The sequence below is a fragment of the Physcomitrium patens genome, chromosome 2 (genome assembly GCF_059467195.1).
Source record: "Physcomitrium patens ecotype Gransden chromosome 2, ASM5946719v1, whole genome shotgun sequence".
Taxonomy (NCBI): Eukaryota; Viridiplantae; Streptophyta; class Bryopsida; order Funariales; family Funariaceae; genus Physcomitrium; species Physcomitrium patens.
The window spans coordinates 11746372-11764990 of record NC_143411.1 but is presented as its reverse complement, the minus strand read 5'-3'; the positions used below and the strand labels follow the sequence as shown (position 1 = coordinate 11764990).

Genomic DNA, 18619 nt, shown 5'->3' with positions numbered 1-18619 from the left:
TGTGTTTGTAACTTGAGCATTTTTTCTTATATCCTATTATACAAATCTTATTAGCATATTTCATTTTCATAGTATTCTTGTTGTTGTTGTTATTATTATTATTATTATTATTATTATTTTTATAATTTAATATATATTCCTTGAATGTTAAAAATTGAAGAGTTCTAGAAGTATGCAAAGAAAATAATTAAATAAATATACTATAAAAAAAAGTGTATAAAGAGTTCAGGCTGCCCAGAATAAAATGACAGCAAATGAGATCACCTGGACACCCACCTTGGGGAACGGTACGTGAGCACTGAGGGGAACGCCACGATGGAGCTGCCAACTAGGACAAGACCCAGATTCAAAATTGGCTGAGCTGGGACATGCTACGACGAAACCAGGCAACGGGAACTGCCGTGTCGCTATCGGTTTCCGTGTCGCCTCGTACCACGAGACCATGCGACACCAGCGCCGCGAGAGCGAGAATTAGCTGCTGCTACTGCTGCTTCACTCGCCGATCGTCAGGAGGAGGGGGAGGGAGGGAGGGAGGAGCACGCCTTCGAATCACTCTCTCTCTCGCTCACCACACTTCTTCTGCACGGGGGGTGACGCAACTGCTGGATGCTTCCGTTGCTGCTGCTTGTGTTGCACTCTTTTCTCCCCCATTTCTCATCCGTCACTGTCCAGGATTAGCGGTGGGAGGGAGGTTTCTTAGTCGGGATTTTTTTTCTTTTTTTTGTTGGACGGGGAGGACGAGCTTACATCTGTGCGTTGACGGTGGCGAGGACGACAGAGAGGAGGCCAGTTTGGCTTGCGAGATTACGGAGGTGAGAGTTTTTTTCTGCATGCTGAGATATTACGACCTGGTGGAGGGCTCTGGGATATGGAAATTATTGGATAGGGTTAAGTCCGTAGCGACGTTGTTGAGGTCGCTTCACGTTCCGCTGGTGTTTGTGGTTAATCGAATGGTATCAGTTTTGGTATTGTGGAGTTTTTGAAAAATAAATTCAAGTTTTTTTGTTTTGGGTCGTTATTTCGGAATTGGTTGCTTGATTGTTTTGAGGATTTTGGGATTGATCGGTTTAGGGTCGCGGACGGTTTTCCTGCTTAGATTTGCACTAGGAGAGAATGTAGGCGTTTAGTAAGCGAGAAGTTTCTGTTGTGATTGCGTTTGTTGAATGTTATTCGTAGTGGTTAGGTGGAGTAGATAGTTGAGCGCTTGCCTTGCTCTGACTTGGAGCAGTTGTTGTTGTGACTTGAGATTCTGTAGTGGTGGATGTAGTTCTAGGGTTTCGTTATGATCGTCTTTCGTTTGAAGGAAAGAGTTTCCTGGGCGTCTTCGTTGCTGATGTAATAACTCGGGATGGCATCATGACAAGTATTAATCAAACGCTATTGTCGAAGTGTCTTCTTTTTGCGACAGTCTGTACAGGTTTTGAAACTTCGCTTCTTGCTGAAATTAGGAGTATTAGCATTGAAGAAGGTCGGAGAACGTGGTCTCATTCTTTTATTATCAGTTTATAATAAAATTTATAATGCTTTAAGTTGCACCTGTTCTAATTTGCTCTTTGTGATTTTTTACAAAAACAATTCTTCACCAAATTTAGGGCACCTTGCAAGAGAGTATTTGTGGGATTGTTTTACGTGAGACTGGTTCATATCACCTCATGCTGCCCTTGACTACTTGATACATTGCAGGATTAAAAATCGAAGAGTGATTTTCCTTGGACCCATGCAGTGACTTGTGTTCCGATTCCGGAATTAGTCCTTTGAAATGCCACTGAAAGTGGCACCTGCGTCGCTTTGTGTACTATATATCTTAATCCTCAGGGGTGCGCTTTCTGCAGGTAATAGCAATAGCTATGAATCTATACCACTACCCGACTCTGTGAGAGGACTGAAATCTGTCTCAACTTCTGGTAAGACTCGTGCACGGTTTGATGTTTTTCATGCTCTTCTAAGGATAACATATAGTTGTGAGTTTAATTCTCCATGTAGAATGTGGATGCGGATTACTGCCGTGCATGGTTTTGTTGGTCCTGCTGATGTAATGTCATAGTTAGTCTTTTTGATGAATCCTATATAGGATAGAGTAAGCCCTTCGTCTAAACTCTTTTTTGGGGTTTATTCAGGTGTAAACCGAAAATGGAGGGCAGTGGTCCTAGTGAGGAGGGAAGTAAGGGAAATGAGGTGGAAGTCCTTGGAGAAGGGAGTACTCGATGGCGGGGCTCGCGCGTTCTAAAGCCATGCAATGCTCTTGCCGGTTGGTCTGAAAGAGCAACACCTTCACTCGAGCACACCAGTAATGAGGTCGAAGTGGAGGATAATGGAGAGTTGCAACATCAGGCCGCTGATACAATGGATGATCGTGAGACTAGTGATGCGCGGTGGTGCAGATTAGCAAATCCCGAAGCTGATGTTTCACCCTGGCGTAGACGAGTAAGGATTGATACTATGCCATCTGTTGCACGTGATGCTACCAGTGGAATGACACATGACGGAAGAAGTGTTGGTTCTGAGGGGAGTATGGAGGTGTCGGAGATGTCCGGATGGCGGAATCCTCGGATGAACAGAAGGCATGCAGGAAATAGGTTGGAAAGAAATGCTCGTTCTCTTACTGCTTCCACCGTTGTTGAGTCTAGTGAGAGGAGCGGGCGGGGTGGATTTGGAGTGTTGTTTGACAATATATCAAGGGGATCCGAGGCTAGTGGTTCTAGAGATAGAAGGATCCACGACCAGTCAGTCATAGGTTTCTCGTCGGACGAGGAAAATGGGCCAATTACTGAAAATACACAGGTTCATGATGTTATTGACCTTGCTGATGACTTGTCGCCCCTCGGAAATACTCGTTCCAGTGGACCCGGCAATGGCGAAAGTGCACGTAATGAAGTGGTAGGACCTTCACACAGATCCAGGGAGTCACCAGTGAGAAGATTAATGCAGGGATCAGCATCCGGGGATGCAAAGCGTGCAAGAAGAATCATGCATAGAAGTGGTGTCACCAACTCGGAGGAACCTTCTGGTGAAGGCGGAAATTTTCTTCGTGTAGAAGATGTTTACGAGAACAGCGTTCCTTCGGGGGAACAGATCAATGTTGTCCCATCTCCAGGTTTAAGGAGGGGCCGAAGTTTAACTCTGGGACCTTCTGCACTTGGCACTCGATTGGTTGGTCCTTCTCACACCGTAAACAACGGGCTACGTCGTAGATTAGGGCGGCATAGGTCACAAGCAGGTGGTGGTTCAATTTTCGAAGCCTCGGACTCAAATAATTTGCGCCGCCCATTTGTTATACCTTTGGACACAGAGAATGAGAGGGTGGTCAATCAACCCAATGGCATTGTGAACCTGGAGGATCCCGACTCTCCAACTTTGGTTTCCGTGAGGCCAGGCAACACTATCGTTTTGGATGATGACGGAGAAGCGGAGCGCGCCCGACAATTATCGGAAGACGAGAGGGTTGCGAGAGAGTTGCAAGAAGCATTTGCCCTTGAGGACATGGGTGGTTCGCAGCCACCGGTACTCTTCTTAACTCCGTCGTAAAAGTAAAATTTGATGTGCTGGTGTTAATACGATACCGTGGAAGATTGCACATGCAAGTTGCGAGTTGGAGAACCAGACTTTGGACGTTGTCCTAGTAATCTAATTTTTCCATTGCTGCTTGATCATGTTGGTTGAGGCGACGTTTGTCTCTGTCTGTGTACTATGTCCAGTGATGGAAACAGCAGTGGTGCAGTGGTGCAGTAGTGCCTTAGTACTAGCGGACCTGAAAAATCCTCAAGCTTTGTTTCTCAGGACTGACATGTTATTTCTGGTGGTTGACATGTGGTTGGTTAGACTGATGAAATGTTTGCGAGGATGCTGCAAGATGAAGAGAATTCGCATGGTCTGTGGCTTCCGCTTGAACAAAGGCCGGTTTTTTTCGCGCCTCCTGGATTGCTGGTTAGTCTTCTGTCTGTGAATCTTTTTTATGATATGCATGAACTAGAAGTCTTTGGTCGGTATCAACATTACCGAGCTTTATGACATGATTTCAGAAGAACAGGACAATGGGAACAAAAGTGAGGTTTTAAGTGGTCGCTATGTTTTTCTAGGCGAATGAGCACCATCGGGAAGCACGAAGGCTTTTTCGAAACGAATTGGCTCAAGGATCTGCAGGTGTTGCAGACAATGTTGCATCGGGTTCGAGGGTGGGGCGCAGGGGATTGAGGCGTAACTCTGCCTTGGGTCGTATGCTGAATGCACATTCCGCGCCAACACCAGATCACATGCTTGACAGACGCATTCCATTTCCATCGAGCATGGGGTTGGAGTCAGTGAGTTTCAGCACCTTATTTGAAGCTTTCAAACGAGTTATGCCCAAGTGCTTGTAGTTATCTTAAAATTCCGTACTTAACATTTATAGAGTTCTTTTTGTTTGTTTCCTCCTAAGCAGAGGATGGAGTTCTTGGCTGCTCTTGAGATGGCCTTTCAGGAACAGTTGCCTGTTGGTCTTCAGCTTGCGCATTTAGATCGTGATTTCAACGAGTAAGTCTCTTGTTTTTATGATATTGTCATCTTCATTTGGATGCCGTTTTGGGGTATACAAATTTTTAATGTTATTTTATCCGGGTCCAAAGTGTGGACCTGGTTTCAATGCAATGTTGTAATTGTCGATTTTGGGTTTTGCATAATCGACTCTTACCTTGGTACAAAGTTATTTTTCTTGGATGCATTTTGAAGCTTTCTGCTACTTGATGATTGGGTGCCCTATTGTCTTTTGCCCCATTAGTGCAGTTTGCATTTCGCTGAACCGTCCTTGGATACTTGGATGTTCGATTGCAGGAACGATTATGAAATGTTGTTGGCTTTAGACACAGACAATTCTAGTCACCGAGGAGCTTCCATGGAGACCATCAATCAACTTCCAGTCACCACCATTGCAGTCAGTGCTTATGCCCGTAATTTTTAGGGTCTAGAAGCTATCATTTTTTAAGTTGTTTTTTTTCATAAGTTTTGATCGTTCTAGAATCTTGAAATTGAGATGGATTCATGTTCACGTTTACAGGCGCTGACGGGTCCGATGCAATTCTGGTTGTACTTGGTTTATAGTCGTGACTCTGTGATGTGGTTTGGTGCAGCCAACTGATGTGTTTGAAGACTGTTCTATATGCTTAGAGGTGCCCGTGTCAGGGGATATTGTTCGACGTCTTCCATGTATGCATGTCTTTCATCAGCCGGTATGTGACCGTTCGTTATTGTACTGTGGTGTCTTCGATTGGTCTCTTTCTCCACGACTGAGAACCGCGTTGAAGCATCAGCATTTTATGATTCAAAGTTGTTCCTGGCAGTTTTCTGTAGCTGAATGATCTTTATACCAGTGTATGTTTTAGAATCGATTTCTTCTTACTAATTTTTTTGTGGATGGAGCAGTGTATAGATCAATGGTTGCAATGCCAAGCTGTGTGCCCCGTTTGTAAGGCGCATATTTCTGGTGGATAGTTTGGTGGCGGTTGCGGTGCCTCAAGGAACGTGATTAGACTCCTTTGCACTGAGTATACCATAAACTTCGGATGATCAAATTGTTGTGGAATCAAACCTACTTCGGGTGCTATGCTTCCATGTGTTGTCCATCACTTGACGGATGTGGTTGTGATCCTTTTTGTCTAGTGCAGATAATGTACTATGATACCCTCATGCTTGGATAATAGAGAGGGGGCCGAAATTCCCAATATTTGTTTTACTTTTAAAAAGTGCGTCCTGTGTACCATGGATTAAGAGTATATAGCAGCATGACTACTAAATTTAGACTGGTAGTTTTTGCTCTCATCCAACTTATACCGGACAAGTCTTCTTGAATTGTCCTCTTCATTTTGAGATTTCTAATTTCAGGGTGATCCTGAGAGTAGTAAATTTCTTTTGGGATGCCAAGTGCGAACATCTTACGGGTATTTTTTAGTTCATATGTATATCAGTAGGTTATCATAATTGGATCCGCTGAAAAGCAAGTTCAAAGAGTAAAATTGTGCCATGGAGTTAGTTAATTTGGACTCACCTTGTGGATCTATTTCCGGGCTCCTCGGACTCTCAGTGTTGCAGAGTCACACCACAATTACATGATTACATGATTACATGGTTTTACATGATAACAAGTGTTAGTCTTTTATTTTACTCTAGATAATCTGAATGAATTTGATTGCGGACTCGTTGCTTTTCTTAATTTAGCAATCTTGCATCTCTTCCGGAGTTTCAACTCATTTGATTTCGTTTCAGATCTGGTTAGGGCTCTGGCGAGGACATCATGCAGTTCTCTACCTGTGGTATCCTTGATGGTTAGAAACACTTCTGTAGTAAGTCTACTAGGTTGCGGCCTCAGTGTGAAGTCAGTCATGTCCTACGAATTCCTGGACAAAACTCTTCAATGACTTTGATGCAACTTCAACTATTGACCTCTGTCAATTCGAGCTTGCGTACTCTTGTGTTCAGGACTGTACGAGGTTGGACCCTCTTTTTCTGCTTTACAGACTTGCAGGTTCGTCAGCTCCATGTCAGTCTCCGATTTGGAACCGAGTCAAGTAGAAGCATGGATTCTCCGACTCACCATTCAACCTCCAATTCGTAGGGATTCTCATTTGTATGACTTGTTTAAGTTTGTTGACCTCTGGCTTTCAGCGATTTTGAAGCATGGGTTTTTCATTTTCCAAAGATGGATATACACAATCTAGCATAACTCTAGAATTTTTTTTGTGTCTTGTTTTGGTCAAGACAATAACTGCCAACTTTCCCAAAGACAAGTTAATTTGACATGAAAATTGTTGATTTGACATAAAACTGTGAGGTACAAATGTTTGTTATGAGAGAGCAAGGGTTTGAGTAATGAATAGTAAGGTTTTAAAATCAGGTTCCTGAATAATGTTCCGATGGACTTATAAGCATTTATGCAAATCTAATTCTAACGTATCACACACAGTTTTGGTGTGTCAATGAAGTATAAATAATTAAATGGTAGAAGAAGATGTTTGATTCATCAGTTGCATTTGAAAGTAACAATCATCATTGAGAATTTATGGATTTACAACCAAATTCAAGGATCGAATTTTAGAAAAATTGCAGTTCAGGTGTTTGGTTTGAACTAAATAAAGATCAATAAAGCTTTTCTTAGCATATATGAATAGCATGCAAATAATTATTGAATAATATGCATTATTTTACTCCATTTTCGGCTTTGAAAAATGTCCTCAAATAATACAAACTGGGGGGAAAAGAAAAGCACTTTTTCAACTGAAAGTTGATTGTTGAAATTTACACTATAATTGTGCAAGATTTTACATGACTTCTTTTCAAACTTTTGAAAAAAAGATCTGCATTCAATCTATATATAAAAATATTGTTTAAAAAAAAGGTGCATGACAACAAGATTATCACCCTAATTGTGCTACTGCTACGCATGTTTGTTCTGGATTCTACCAGAAAGTAAACTCAATACCAAATCCGAAATCCTGCAATTAAATCCATAAGAAACCATTGTTATTGAAATAAGTATAAATGAAATCAAAAACTTAAATGTTAATCAAATATTGAATATTCATATTCCACTTTCTTGATGTAATTTTTTAGAATAAGTTACAAATTTCAACATTTTATAACCACTGAACAGATAAATTATTATTTTTATGAGAATCATATTTCAAATGTGAGAATTAGTAATTTTTGAATATACATATATATATATATATATATATATATATATACACACATATGTAATTCAATACTCACTTGCAGTATTTTCTATTCAAAAGGATAGAGTGTCATTTACGTTCAACATCTGCAGTGTAAAAAATTAAAATTACACGACTGTAATGAATCAAAGATAAATTTTACAAAATTGATTTCAACCTTTTCATCTTAGTACATTTTAAAGTCCTTATTAAATGTTATAAAAGAAGGAGTACAGTTTACTTCAGTACAATTAAGTTATTCAATTCCAAAGTACTGAAGTTTTGATTTATTTGTTAACTCATAATTAATGAAGGTTGGAAGAAATTGAATGCAGAAGGGGTTTCCATGAATATTTGCTTAATGTGATAACATGTTACAACTTTAGCTTTAAATACTTAATGCACACACTACCAGAATTCTGTTACAATTGCATTCTATTTATTAATAAATGTACGTTCATACTTGTCAAAAAAGAAACATGACTTTGAAAAGCTTAACAAGGTAATGTATATGAATTCTTTTATCCAAATTTTTTTACCTCTTTTGTTTGATGAAATCGAGCTTTTACACAAGCAATGAAGTCTTGAGTGTTTGTTCTTAATAGGCCTGCATGCATGGGTATATTTTGTATAGATTGTGTATCCTGCTATAAATAGTTATAATATATCAGAAATGATATAATTTTAATATTATGATAGTAACCCAATTTTTTTAGAATACAAAAGAACTGAAGTAAATCATATAGAAATAATATTTAAATTATGAAAATGTGATTTAATCAAATCTATAAATTTTTGGTCTTCTTATTGGTCAGATACACTTAAATTAGATTTAAGAAAATAATTTTTTTTCTATGTATTTGACTATAAATATTTTAAGATTTCTAATAATATTGTAACAAGTAATGATTTTAAAAACCGAATTGTTATTGATATCTATTAGAAATCACAAAAAATTAAAAACAAAAGAAGAAACATATTGAAATTCATAAATTATCATATTTCTAAATATATCAAATGAATTTATTGGAAATTTATCTAAAAATAGTTTGAATATTTAAGGTGAAAAATGCATAAAATGTCATTTTTATTATATTTTATTTTATTTTCTATTTAGACTTTAAAAATTCTATAATAACTCGGTTTCTTTTGACACAAGTCTTGATGTGATCAATGATAAAATTATGATTTTCGTGGACATGTGTGAAGCTCAATCATCTGATGTTCTATTGATAAGCTGTTAGTTATAATGTAATACAATCAAATATAATTGTATATTTAGAGAAAGATAGGGTACGCGTAGCCAATTAAAGTAATTTTTCAATTTAGAATACATTTTTGTGGTTGCACACTGAATTTGTGAAGGTGCAAAAGGAAGTAGGCTTTGAAGGGTTTAACCTGCTGTTGAAACAGATTTGGATAATATATCAAAGGATCCCTTAGCGGCAGTCCTGGATAGTTCCTCCCTGAATTGTGCGCACAATGCGATCAATGAATCTCAATTCAAGTGATGACTTTCAGGAGTTCAGAACACTCTGACAACCCAATTTTCATCATCCTTGCAAAGTTATCACACAGATCATAATTTTTTTGATTGCATCCTCAGGACAATTCACTGAAATGTATTACGTCCTGGTATGCACTGGCTTGTTGTCATATTGAAAAAGGACCAATGATCAAACATAGTTATTACTAGTCAAAATTTTTACATGGTACTAAATGATACATAATTGTGGCATATTGACTTGAATTACTAGTATTGGTAACTCTAAATTTATGAACTTAACAATGAGTCATTAATCTAGTGAAGTTAATTGCTCCTCGCATTCTTTCAGATAGATACACTTGGGTTTTCCAGCAAATCTGAAGTTCATCAAAAGTTTTATGACTCACATGATCGATTGTCAATGCTGCTATTGAATGTGTTAGTAATATCACGTATAGGATGGCTGTCATTGTAAGTGACATTACTCTGCAATGCAAAGTGGAGTACTTTTAATGTCAAGGAAGTTTGGTGCTGGAAATAAATCAATAATACGAACGACGAACAAATCATTTGCGAACTATTCCCTGAAGACTTTGCAGGGTCTTCAAACAAAGTAATCTCAGAGACACAATTGGGGGGAAGTTAACAAATTACCTGGAGGGACATGGGACTGATTTGAGACGTCCTTTCTAAATTCTCGATCCGATTCTCTAGCACAATCAACTTCTCCTGGTGTAGGATATTAGGATACGGTGGTGATTAGGATGTTGCTTATCGAATTTCAACTCACTGTTACTTACACGTGATGCTTGGCAAGGCGATCTTGAAGTCTAGAGACGAACCTGCAACGTTTCTCTTGTGGAAGCAACACCTTCATCTAAATATTTGAACTTTGTCTCCAGTTTTTCATCCAGAGAATTGAAAGACTGGGCTATCTTGTTGTCTAAAGAGCAGAAGCAAGAATCTATCTTGCTGGCAAGATCTATCTGCATACAAAATGCTTCGAATTGATGATGATATGATGAACAGTATTTGCTACCACACAATGGATGGTTCTATTTTCACGAGAATTCCCATGAATAATTGTCGCAAAAAATCAGATTTCTGTTCACTTGGAATGCATCGTAAAGAAAACACCACACATGACTGGAATGCAACTCAAATTACAAAACATTAGAACGTGAGGGCATTCTGTGGAATTCTTACTACTCTAGTGGACTTAGAACTTATATCTTGAAATTATGGGAAATTCGAAATGAAATTCACTTACAATTTTTTGCCACATCGCTTGAGGAGGATCATCTGCTGTAATGAGTGTGGGGATGTCGAAACGTCCACAAGCCTTTGAGGAAGCCAAATGATTTTTATGAAGGTGGTCAAGTGGACAGTTGTTCTCTGGTGTGGTCGGTGTTTGGGATTGACTTTCAAATTTCTTGTTGGTTACTGGTTCTTCAAGAGGCACAGGGTAGTCACCAAAACTCTGCACGCAGAAAGCAAGTAATTAAATACTAGAGTTCGAGGTCTGCAGACAATGCCTAGCAGAGATCAGAAGTTCTTCTTCAGCAATATCCGCACTAATATGAAATCAGTAATGGGAGACATAGACTGATGTCTGAGCTTCTTCAGCGAGAATTTTGCTTTTAATAAATGATCACATTTCTCGAGTTGTCGCGGTCAACTTATTTATCCTTGAGCATTGGGAGTTATAAATTTATGCATAAATTGCCTTGGCAAGAACTTTGCAAATATACGCATTTTTATGCATGCAAAGTTCTTGACCTAGGCAAGAGCTTTGTCTGTCAGGTTCTTCCTCTTTTGAATTATGTAAAATCTTCAGCAAGTTAGGTACAACTTGCAGGTGGGGTTGCAGAGTTGAAATTGTGGTCATTCATAATTTCGGACTCCGCGGTATCGCTTTAATTAGTAGCGGAGGTATCCTGGGGTGCCCATGCGGTTGAGCACACAGTTGTGCAGTCATCCTATGATTCAAGACCAAATGACAGTCTTATGTTTTAGGATCTCGGTAGTGATTAGTTATCTTTCTTTTAAGCAGAGAAGATGTTTAGCCTCGCATCGGAAAAGAAAGGACTCTTGTGCTAAATTTGGTGACAATTCAGCGACTAGTTGCTTACCATTGAAGTGTTGCCATGCTTTGGACGGGTAAAGTCAGAGCTTGATCTCGGCGAAGTCTCCTCATGTTCACGGTCTCTTCCTTGAAAGGCTGGATCAGAAGACATCGAGCCACAGCCGCGATCTCTCTGTCAACACAACACGTTTATACATTGCAAATCACTTTCCCATCAAATTTCTCATCCTCAACCACTGAATCAACACTTGGTTCTCCATATAGTCAGCATGGGGACCTCTCTCCAAGTAAATGTATAATTCTGACTTGAAAGTGTACTGCGAGTGTACATGGATCATCTGAGCACCCATGATGGCGCTGCTTCCAGTGCCAATATGCATATGTGGTATATGACATGTTGCATCGATGTTGTGATCTTTAACGCGGGTCAGCACTCTCAGCCCACGTTGCTTCGCTCTTTGGAGACTTTGAGCACGAATATCGTCTTCATCTTCTTCAGCTACCTATCATTTCGAGTGAGTTTGAGTAGTTATCAACAAAGCTCATTTTAATAATCTACACCTAGAAAATGATGATCATCATTTAAAAAAAAAATGGATACTTGTTACATAATAGAGACAGGTGGATTTTTTGGGAGTAACGGTAATGAATAACATCCGAACTTCAATGTAATAAACCATCCCTGTTGCACATCTTAAACAATCTTTTCATTGCTGCACCCAAATTGTAGGCGATAAACATTCAGAAAGGTTGCCTACGCTATCCAGGTGGACTTTCTGAATAAACAACCATTAAAGCAGCGATTAGGATCAGATTACTTACACCACTCAAGCGGGTTCTGCCTTCTGGAGGTACAAACCAAGTATTGTCTTGGCAACTACTTCGTTGACGGACTTCGCGGCATTTAATATCTGGAAGTAAGTCGAGCTGCAACACGTGTGCAGGAAAGATCGACGGTCAGGATTTTGATGCAAATCAAGGATTGCGCAGTGGTTAATGATAGCAAGGCTATGAACGGTGAGGTAAAAGTAGATACCAGTGTTATAAAAAAGAGGACTAGGGCTATGTTCCTATTGACATTTGATGCCATGTTAAGAATGGCTTTAAGCACGATGGAGTCGTATTCTGACCTCGCATCTTCTGTCGAACTTCGAGGATAAATGCTTATTTCGAAGAATTGGTCTTCGCTGTGATTGATGAAGCAAAGTTCCAAATGCTTTCGGCCGACACACTGGGGTTTTCTGCTGAACCCAGTGCATACTGTTAAGCTAACAGTGAGGTAGCTTGCTGCTGTGAAGTGAAAGAGGAACAGGACTGCAGGTCATAGTAACACATAGGACATGGAATTCTAGCTCAAATCATAACTTAAGTTTGTTGATGCACAATAAACGGCTGGTACTATAAGAAATGAATCAAGCATGCTGTCAAAGTTATATTTCGCCAACAGTAGTTAGTTCATTACATCCTCTGATAAGTGATGTAGAAATTCCTTTAACCACTTAACATGACCAAGTAAACAACAGCGACTTAGTTGTACAGGTTTTATTGGAACGCATCTGAAGGAAGAGTGAAGAGTGAACGCGTCTACAGAGTGATGTAGAAAAACATTGCTAAATATTGACAGAACTCATTTTATCGACGAAATTTAGATCCTAATTTAAATATATTTTGGTTTTAGATGAACGATGTTACTCACCTTCTCAGAATTCCGAACAACCCTCAGCAGATCGTTGTGTTTTCTTTTGCACATCTGGTCACGTAATAGGTCAAAGATATTCAGAAAACGATCCTGAGATTTTCAACACACTGGTGAAACGTTCAGTTCCAGTTCGGTCATTCTATTCGTCTTCCATTTATGCTCTGACCGCTCGAGGTAGATGTTGAATCCTAAGAGAATTAATTACAGTAACTTCAATGGCATTCGTAAAGTATAATACTTCCTGGCATTTGTTCCCAAACTACTACCGCACTACAGGCATTCGTTTGTAGCAAGCGATCATATCTACGACAGATTTGATAACTAGCTTCTGATTCCCATCCATAGAAGGTCGCAAGTCGACAATACCGACATATTTAAAACGTGAAACGACTTTGAGTTCGTCAGTATCTTAACCAAGTACAGATTCTCTTTTCACGTCGAAAAATTGCTGCTCAGACACTCATCATTTAAGACGTCCTACGACATCCTTGTATCAAAGTTAACGCATACTTTGGTTCTGCTTGTTGGTGACGGTTAAGAGTTATAAACCAAAACAGACTAAACAGATTGGGTGAGCTTCATAATGGACAAGGGGTATAGAGACAGCTCTCACCTGAATCAGATCATGTACGAAGAGAAATTTCTTCTCTGCGAACCCTCTCCCAAATATCTGGGGGTTGCAATCACACAGCCCTCAGTTGAGTTTTTGAAACGTACCGAGAGCATACTGAATAGATTGCTTCTACATTGAAACTTGACCTCTGCTGGGGCATCAAACGAAATTTCTCAACAGATTGAAATTTTATGAAATCATCCGAAGGTTGAAAGATGCAGCACCTGCGCTATTGTTAGAGGACAGCGGTATTCGAACTCCTTGCGCAGCAGCTTCATCACGCATTCTACGAATCGCTGGCAGGTCATGAACAAGAACCCAAGGGAGCTTCTCAGTCAAGTTGTGATGTTAAAAAGAGAGTTGTCATAGAAACAAATGGAAGCACGCGGCATTTCAGATTTTCATAGCAGAGTGTAATTATCACAAGAGCTGTTCAATGCTTTGAAAATAATTTCTTAGCGTAACCAGTAAAATGTATCAAATGCTTGAGTGACAATTAAAGCGGAGCCATCTCTTCACTGAGTGTGTCAGTAACTCAGGACTACAATGGAAATCTTGTCTGATGGAACTCGGTGCAGATAATTTTTTTCGTCTTAGTACGTTGACATCCCGTTTAAAAGACTCCATTTCACTAAATTAACTGAAATTGTATGCAGTGATTAGACACAAAGATACAGAATAAAAGACGCACCAGATCACTTTTCGCATACAGCACGTATCCATTGACAGAGAGATAACGGGCAACATGGCGTGAGTAGCCAAGTAATGCATAATGAATCAAAGGTAAAATGGCAGCGGGCAGGCCTTCATTACACCTGCTCCAACCATTAACGAAATGCTGTTATTAATCGGTTCGCTATTGACAACGTCTAAAGTGATGAATCAGATGGAAAGCAACCCCCTCAACCTGTTTCAAGGAAGCTGTATGAAAAAGCAGAATGGGATACTGTCTTGCATTTACAGAGATGCAAACACGGCAGGTATCATCGACATCATCCTAATCGCTACAAATATGCAAAAACTGTCTTCTCTGACAGAATACAGGAAAGTCATGAGCAGTGTATACACTAAGCAGACAAAATACGACATCTGAACAAGCGCGCACACACACACATTTATTCACCGCATTTCTTAATAAATTTCATTGGCATTCGTCTGAATTAGAGATTGAGAAGTCACCCTTGAATATCAAGAGCATGCGGATATGAGATAGAGCGGAGCTGCACTTTAAGACGCTCAAAATTTCCTCTAACATCACCTGTTGCCATCACTTCTGTTCCTCTCACTTCCCTGTTGTTCACCTAACAAGTTTCAAGATAGGACAGCTAAGTTAAGAACTCCTAGTGTGCCGAACGAAGCAACTAAGGCGCGCATTTCCCGATCATCTCTTGCAACGACTCGTTGCAAGAAACGATGGACAGAAGCCGAAACAACAGCAACAGAGGACCGAATACGTCACCCGGAAGGTACGTAATAGCAAGAAGGTTAGTAGGTATCATCCTTGAACGTGTTTCATCCTCTTTCAGATGAATGAGAATGAGGAGCTCTTCTTCCTCATGTCTGCCTCCTCCGATGAGTTGCAGTTGCGCTTCTTCTTCACGGAATGGAGAAGCCAACCATGGAAAGTTTCGCAATACTTCGCGATCCGTAGTAGAGAATGACCTCCCCTCGAAGCGTGATCGTCGAGCTGGAATGTTGAGAGCTCTTGAAGTTGGATTTCGACCGACTATGACTGTATAGCAAGGCCCTTCCTACACAAATCGGACTCACAATCGAATCAGAGTTTCTCCGCAAGCGCTTTGGTGCTCCGAGGAACACTGCTCTTGATGTTCAGCTTCCGGTGCTTGAGAGATAGGATACGGAATAATATTCAATAAATGATGTTTTCGCGTATTTCTGTATGAATGAGCTGGAGATTGACTGCAGCTGAAAGGATAGCTTTGGCAAAGAGCCGGGGTGCGCAGGCCGCTTCGGACATTAAAAAAAAAAAAAAAAAAAAAAAAAAAAACAAACAAACAAACAAACAAACGAAGGTGAGAAAAACTTGAGAACGTTTGGGACAGTTGTGCAAATTTTCTTGGTGTCGGGCGTTGTAAAGGAGCCTGAGCGCGCGATGTTTCCGCAATTTGATAATTTATCTAAGCCACTTTGGCATCCGTTTGGAGAGGATTACTGTTTGGTGATAATGTTGCATGCATTTGTAGTTTTTAATCCTTGAAGTTCAATTTTACAATCGTGGTGCGCAATCCTGAGAGGCTAGCCATTGTGCTGAATTTAGAGGTGTACAACACCAGATCTCGATGTTCTGCACTATTATCAACAAGCTTGCTCTAGCAGATTTCAATTCCACGGAAGAATATGAAGGTGCTTTCTATTCTTAAACCGAGCTTGGTGTTCGCAGTTGTGTTCCCCTTTGAAGAGGTTCACTATTATGCCAGCATTCATGCGGAATTAAACAACGTCGAATTTATAATCTGTATTTCCTTCTGTATACCAACACCAGTACACATAGTTTTGGCGGATTTTGCAGCATGTATGTCGAATCGTATTATACCATTGAGTTATATCTTTGAAGGATTGTCATTCTAATTGTTATAGGAATTATCACATATTAATTTAAAAACGGTAGTCCATTGCTCATGTCATTTCTGAGTGTAGGATTGTTCTCTTGCTGGAATTATCCTGAGGATGCTCCCATTTTGAATGCTCATTCAACCAAAATGGCGAGAAGTGAAAGGTAAAAGACTTAGTCAAGCCTCGGTTCTTCTTCCATGAAGAAATTACGTGGCTGTTCGTTTCCGCTTCCACATAAACTGCGCTGTATTGTAAAACCCATTAGAAACAGATGGAAGCCGAGTCATCGCACTTCTATAAATAGGTACTCGTCTCCCTTGCAAACACGTATCCTCTATCATGAAATAATTTTTCCACGCGTAACACTACAAGGACGCCAGAGGAGCTTCGAAGAAGCTGTGACAGCTGCCATTTGGCTGGAGGTCGATTCATATATCTGCTCTCTCCTTCTCAATTCCAGAACCTAATTTGCGTTTTCGCCATCACTGAGTGTGTTAGTGCGATCTGTGTCACGAATTGTGTGAGGGGTAGTGTGTTTTTTGCTCTGATATTTCGCAGTTTTCGTGGCTTCAGAAGTAGACAATGAATTCCGAGGGTCTTCAGAAGAGGAGCAGGGACACATCCGAGTTCGTGCATGATAATGATCCTACACAACAGAAGTATGTGGCTAAAGCATACCGGAAAACTACAGAGGTGGCGAAGAAGCCTGGAGTGCCGTCTCTGATCGTGGCATGTGCGCTGCCGCTCGCGGCTGGATTTCTTGTTTCCATGTTCGCTTCACCTGACCAGTGGTACAAGAACTTGAACAAGCCATCATGGACACCCCCAGGCCCACTCTTCGGCTTGATCTGGACATTTATTTACCCTGTCATGGGCTTAGCATCGTGGTTAGTGTGGGCTGACGGAGGTTTTCAGAGGAACGGTTTCGCTCTCGGTGCTTACTTTGTGCAACTTGGCTTAAACCTCTTGTGGTCGGTGCTTTTTTTCAAGTTCCACAGCGTCACTCTTGCGTTTGTTGACATCTTAGCACTCGGCGCTGCTGTGTTTACCACCATCGGTGCCTTCCAGCCTGTCAACCACATTGCCGCTAATCTGATGAAGATCTACTTCGGCTGGGTGGTGTTTGCTTCGGTCTTGACCGCCTCCATCTTGATGAAGAATAGTCGTGGTGGTCATTAGGCGTAGAGAGTGGACCGGTTTTGACGGCTGCCAAGCTCAGTTCTATGAGTACTGCTTGTCTTTTTGAATTTTTGATCTTTTGTACACTACAGTTTTCCTGAAGAACGACATAGATGCTTCTGGGGACCATAATAACTGACGAATCCTGCTGCGAGCTGGTTATGGTGTTTTTCATTTGTCGAATAGAGGAGAATTCCATCGCTATTGGAATGTGAATATGATAGAGAATTTTGTTCCCGTAGTGGAGTATGCTGCAATCCTTTCCTTACATTTGTAAAGTCTAGCTTGCGTTCAACACGCAATGGAACTATATAAAATCACAACCTTCTATGTACTCGTATTGTGCAAGTTGATCGTGTGCGTGCTGGCCTTCTCATGGCAATTTTTCTCTTTAGTTGAACAACTGTATTGCTCATATTGAATTGCAGGTTGTGCATGTTGCTGTGACAAACCACAATGGACTTCGTGAATTTCTTCGCGCTGTCTACAGTTTTCGAGGCAAATGATGTAGTCACGGTCGGAACTCGACTTTAATGTGTTACACTGGATCCGCGACGGTGGAAAGAGGAGTAATTTGAGTGGTAAATTTCAATTTTAACTTCTGCTCAGGAGCTTCAGGAAACATGCAGTGATATGGGAATACTGCGCTAGTGTTGGTGTATGGAATGTTTTATCGTCATGTACTGGAAAGTGGCACGTTTGTCCGTGGCTGTGATAATGTTGATCACAGATATATGAGACTTGGCTATTACTAGCATCTAGAGATGACACTTGGAGAATGTTTCGTGGATCAGTCTCGTAATGAACCTAAATTTGGTGTCCCTATTGCAGATTGTACTCTGAATTTCTATTTTGCAAGAAAGATAATAACGAATATATGCTGCATCATTTTGTTTCAAGATGTAAACAAACCTCCGCCAATGTTGACTGAAAGTGATGGATGACAAAAATATGACACTCGTGTCATAACATGTTACTGGCAATTGGCATTCTCTCATTGAGCTTCTGCAAAAAGCTATGGCGGCATTTAAAGTTGATCTGCGCAACAGTTACACAATTGAACGGCCGAGGTCGAACTCGAAGCTCTTTAAGTTGGAGAAGCAAACTGTCAAGGGCCAAAGCAGACAGTCCAAATCCAACAGTTGCCATTTCCCTTGCCACGAAGAATCTCCACACAACGCACTAGCTACTTGACTTTGAAGATCTTCATCGAACTCTCAAGCTTTGATTTAAACTTATTTTAGTAAGGCAAATTCAAGCTACATTACAGTCAAGGGACAAAACCTATGAAACACTATTCGCG

The 18619-nt window shown here is 40.3% G+C and overlaps 3 protein-coding genes across 11 annotated transcripts; 2 read left to right on the top strand and 1 right to left on the bottom strand.

Moving 5' to 3' along the window:
- The first annotated feature begins 479 nt into the window (after nt 1-479).
- LOC112278768 (uncharacterized) lies at nt 480-5984 on the top strand. Of its 3 annotated transcripts, none has more exons than XM_024512511.3 (9): nt 480-812; nt 1833-1904; nt 2118-3501; nt 3820-3924; nt 4077-4298; nt 4418-4509; nt 4807-4906; nt 5103-5201; nt 5395-5984. In XM_024512511.3, the coding sequence occupies exons 3-9, from the start codon at nt 2131-2133 to the stop codon at nt 5461-5463; spliced, it is 2058 nt and encodes a 685-aa protein (XP_024368279.1). In that variant the 5' UTR covers nt 480-812; nt 1833-1904; nt 2118-2130; the 3' UTR covers nt 5464-5984. The 3 variants fall into 3 exon arrangements, with proteins under 3 accessions (XP_024368279.1, XP_090102799.1, XP_090102805.1); XM_090246673.1 differs by having other exon boundaries at nt 683-812; nt 1684-1904; XM_090246679.1 differs by lacking the exon at nt 480-812 and adding an exon at nt 1309-1417.
- A 1236-nt stretch (nt 5985-7220) lies between these two features.
- On the bottom strand, nt 7221-15552 carry LOC112294470 (uncharacterized). Of its 7 annotated transcripts, none has more exons than XR_002973381.3 (17): nt 14743-15552; nt 14255-14378; nt 13788-13859; nt 13564-13620; nt 12948-13040; nt 12382-12495; nt 12074-12178; nt 11581-11754; nt 11298-11423; nt 10436-10645; nt 10008-10151; nt 9820-9894; nt 9573-9651; nt 9078-9145; nt 8219-8286; nt 7738-7786; nt 7221-7460 (listed from the first exon to the last, which is right to left on the bottom strand). XR_002973381.3 is itself a non-coding variant. In XM_024544933.3 (17 exons), exons 1-16 carry the CDS (start codon nt 14829-14831, stop codon nt 7754-7756), a joined length of 1668 nt encoding a protein of 555 aa, XP_024400701.1. In that variant the 5' UTR covers nt 14832-15552; the 3' UTR covers nt 7221-7460; nt 7738-7753. The 7 variants fall into 7 exon arrangements, 6 of the variants coding, with proteins under 6 accessions (XP_024400701.1, XP_090102767.1, XP_090102768.1 ...); XM_024544933.3 differs by having other exon boundaries at nt 8219-8323; XM_090246641.1 differs by having other exon boundaries at nt 8219-8323; nt 12382-12492.
- Nucleotides 15553-16552: 1000 nt separating this feature from the next.
- LOC112294517 (uncharacterized) lies at nt 16553-17650 on the top strand. The gene has a single exon (XM_024545033.3). The coding sequence runs from the start codon at nt 16720-16722 to the stop codon at nt 17314-17316; it is 597 nt and encodes a 198-aa protein (XP_024400801.1). The 5' UTR covers nt 16553-16719; the 3' UTR covers nt 17317-17650.
- Nucleotides 17651-18619: the final 969 nt, after the last annotated feature.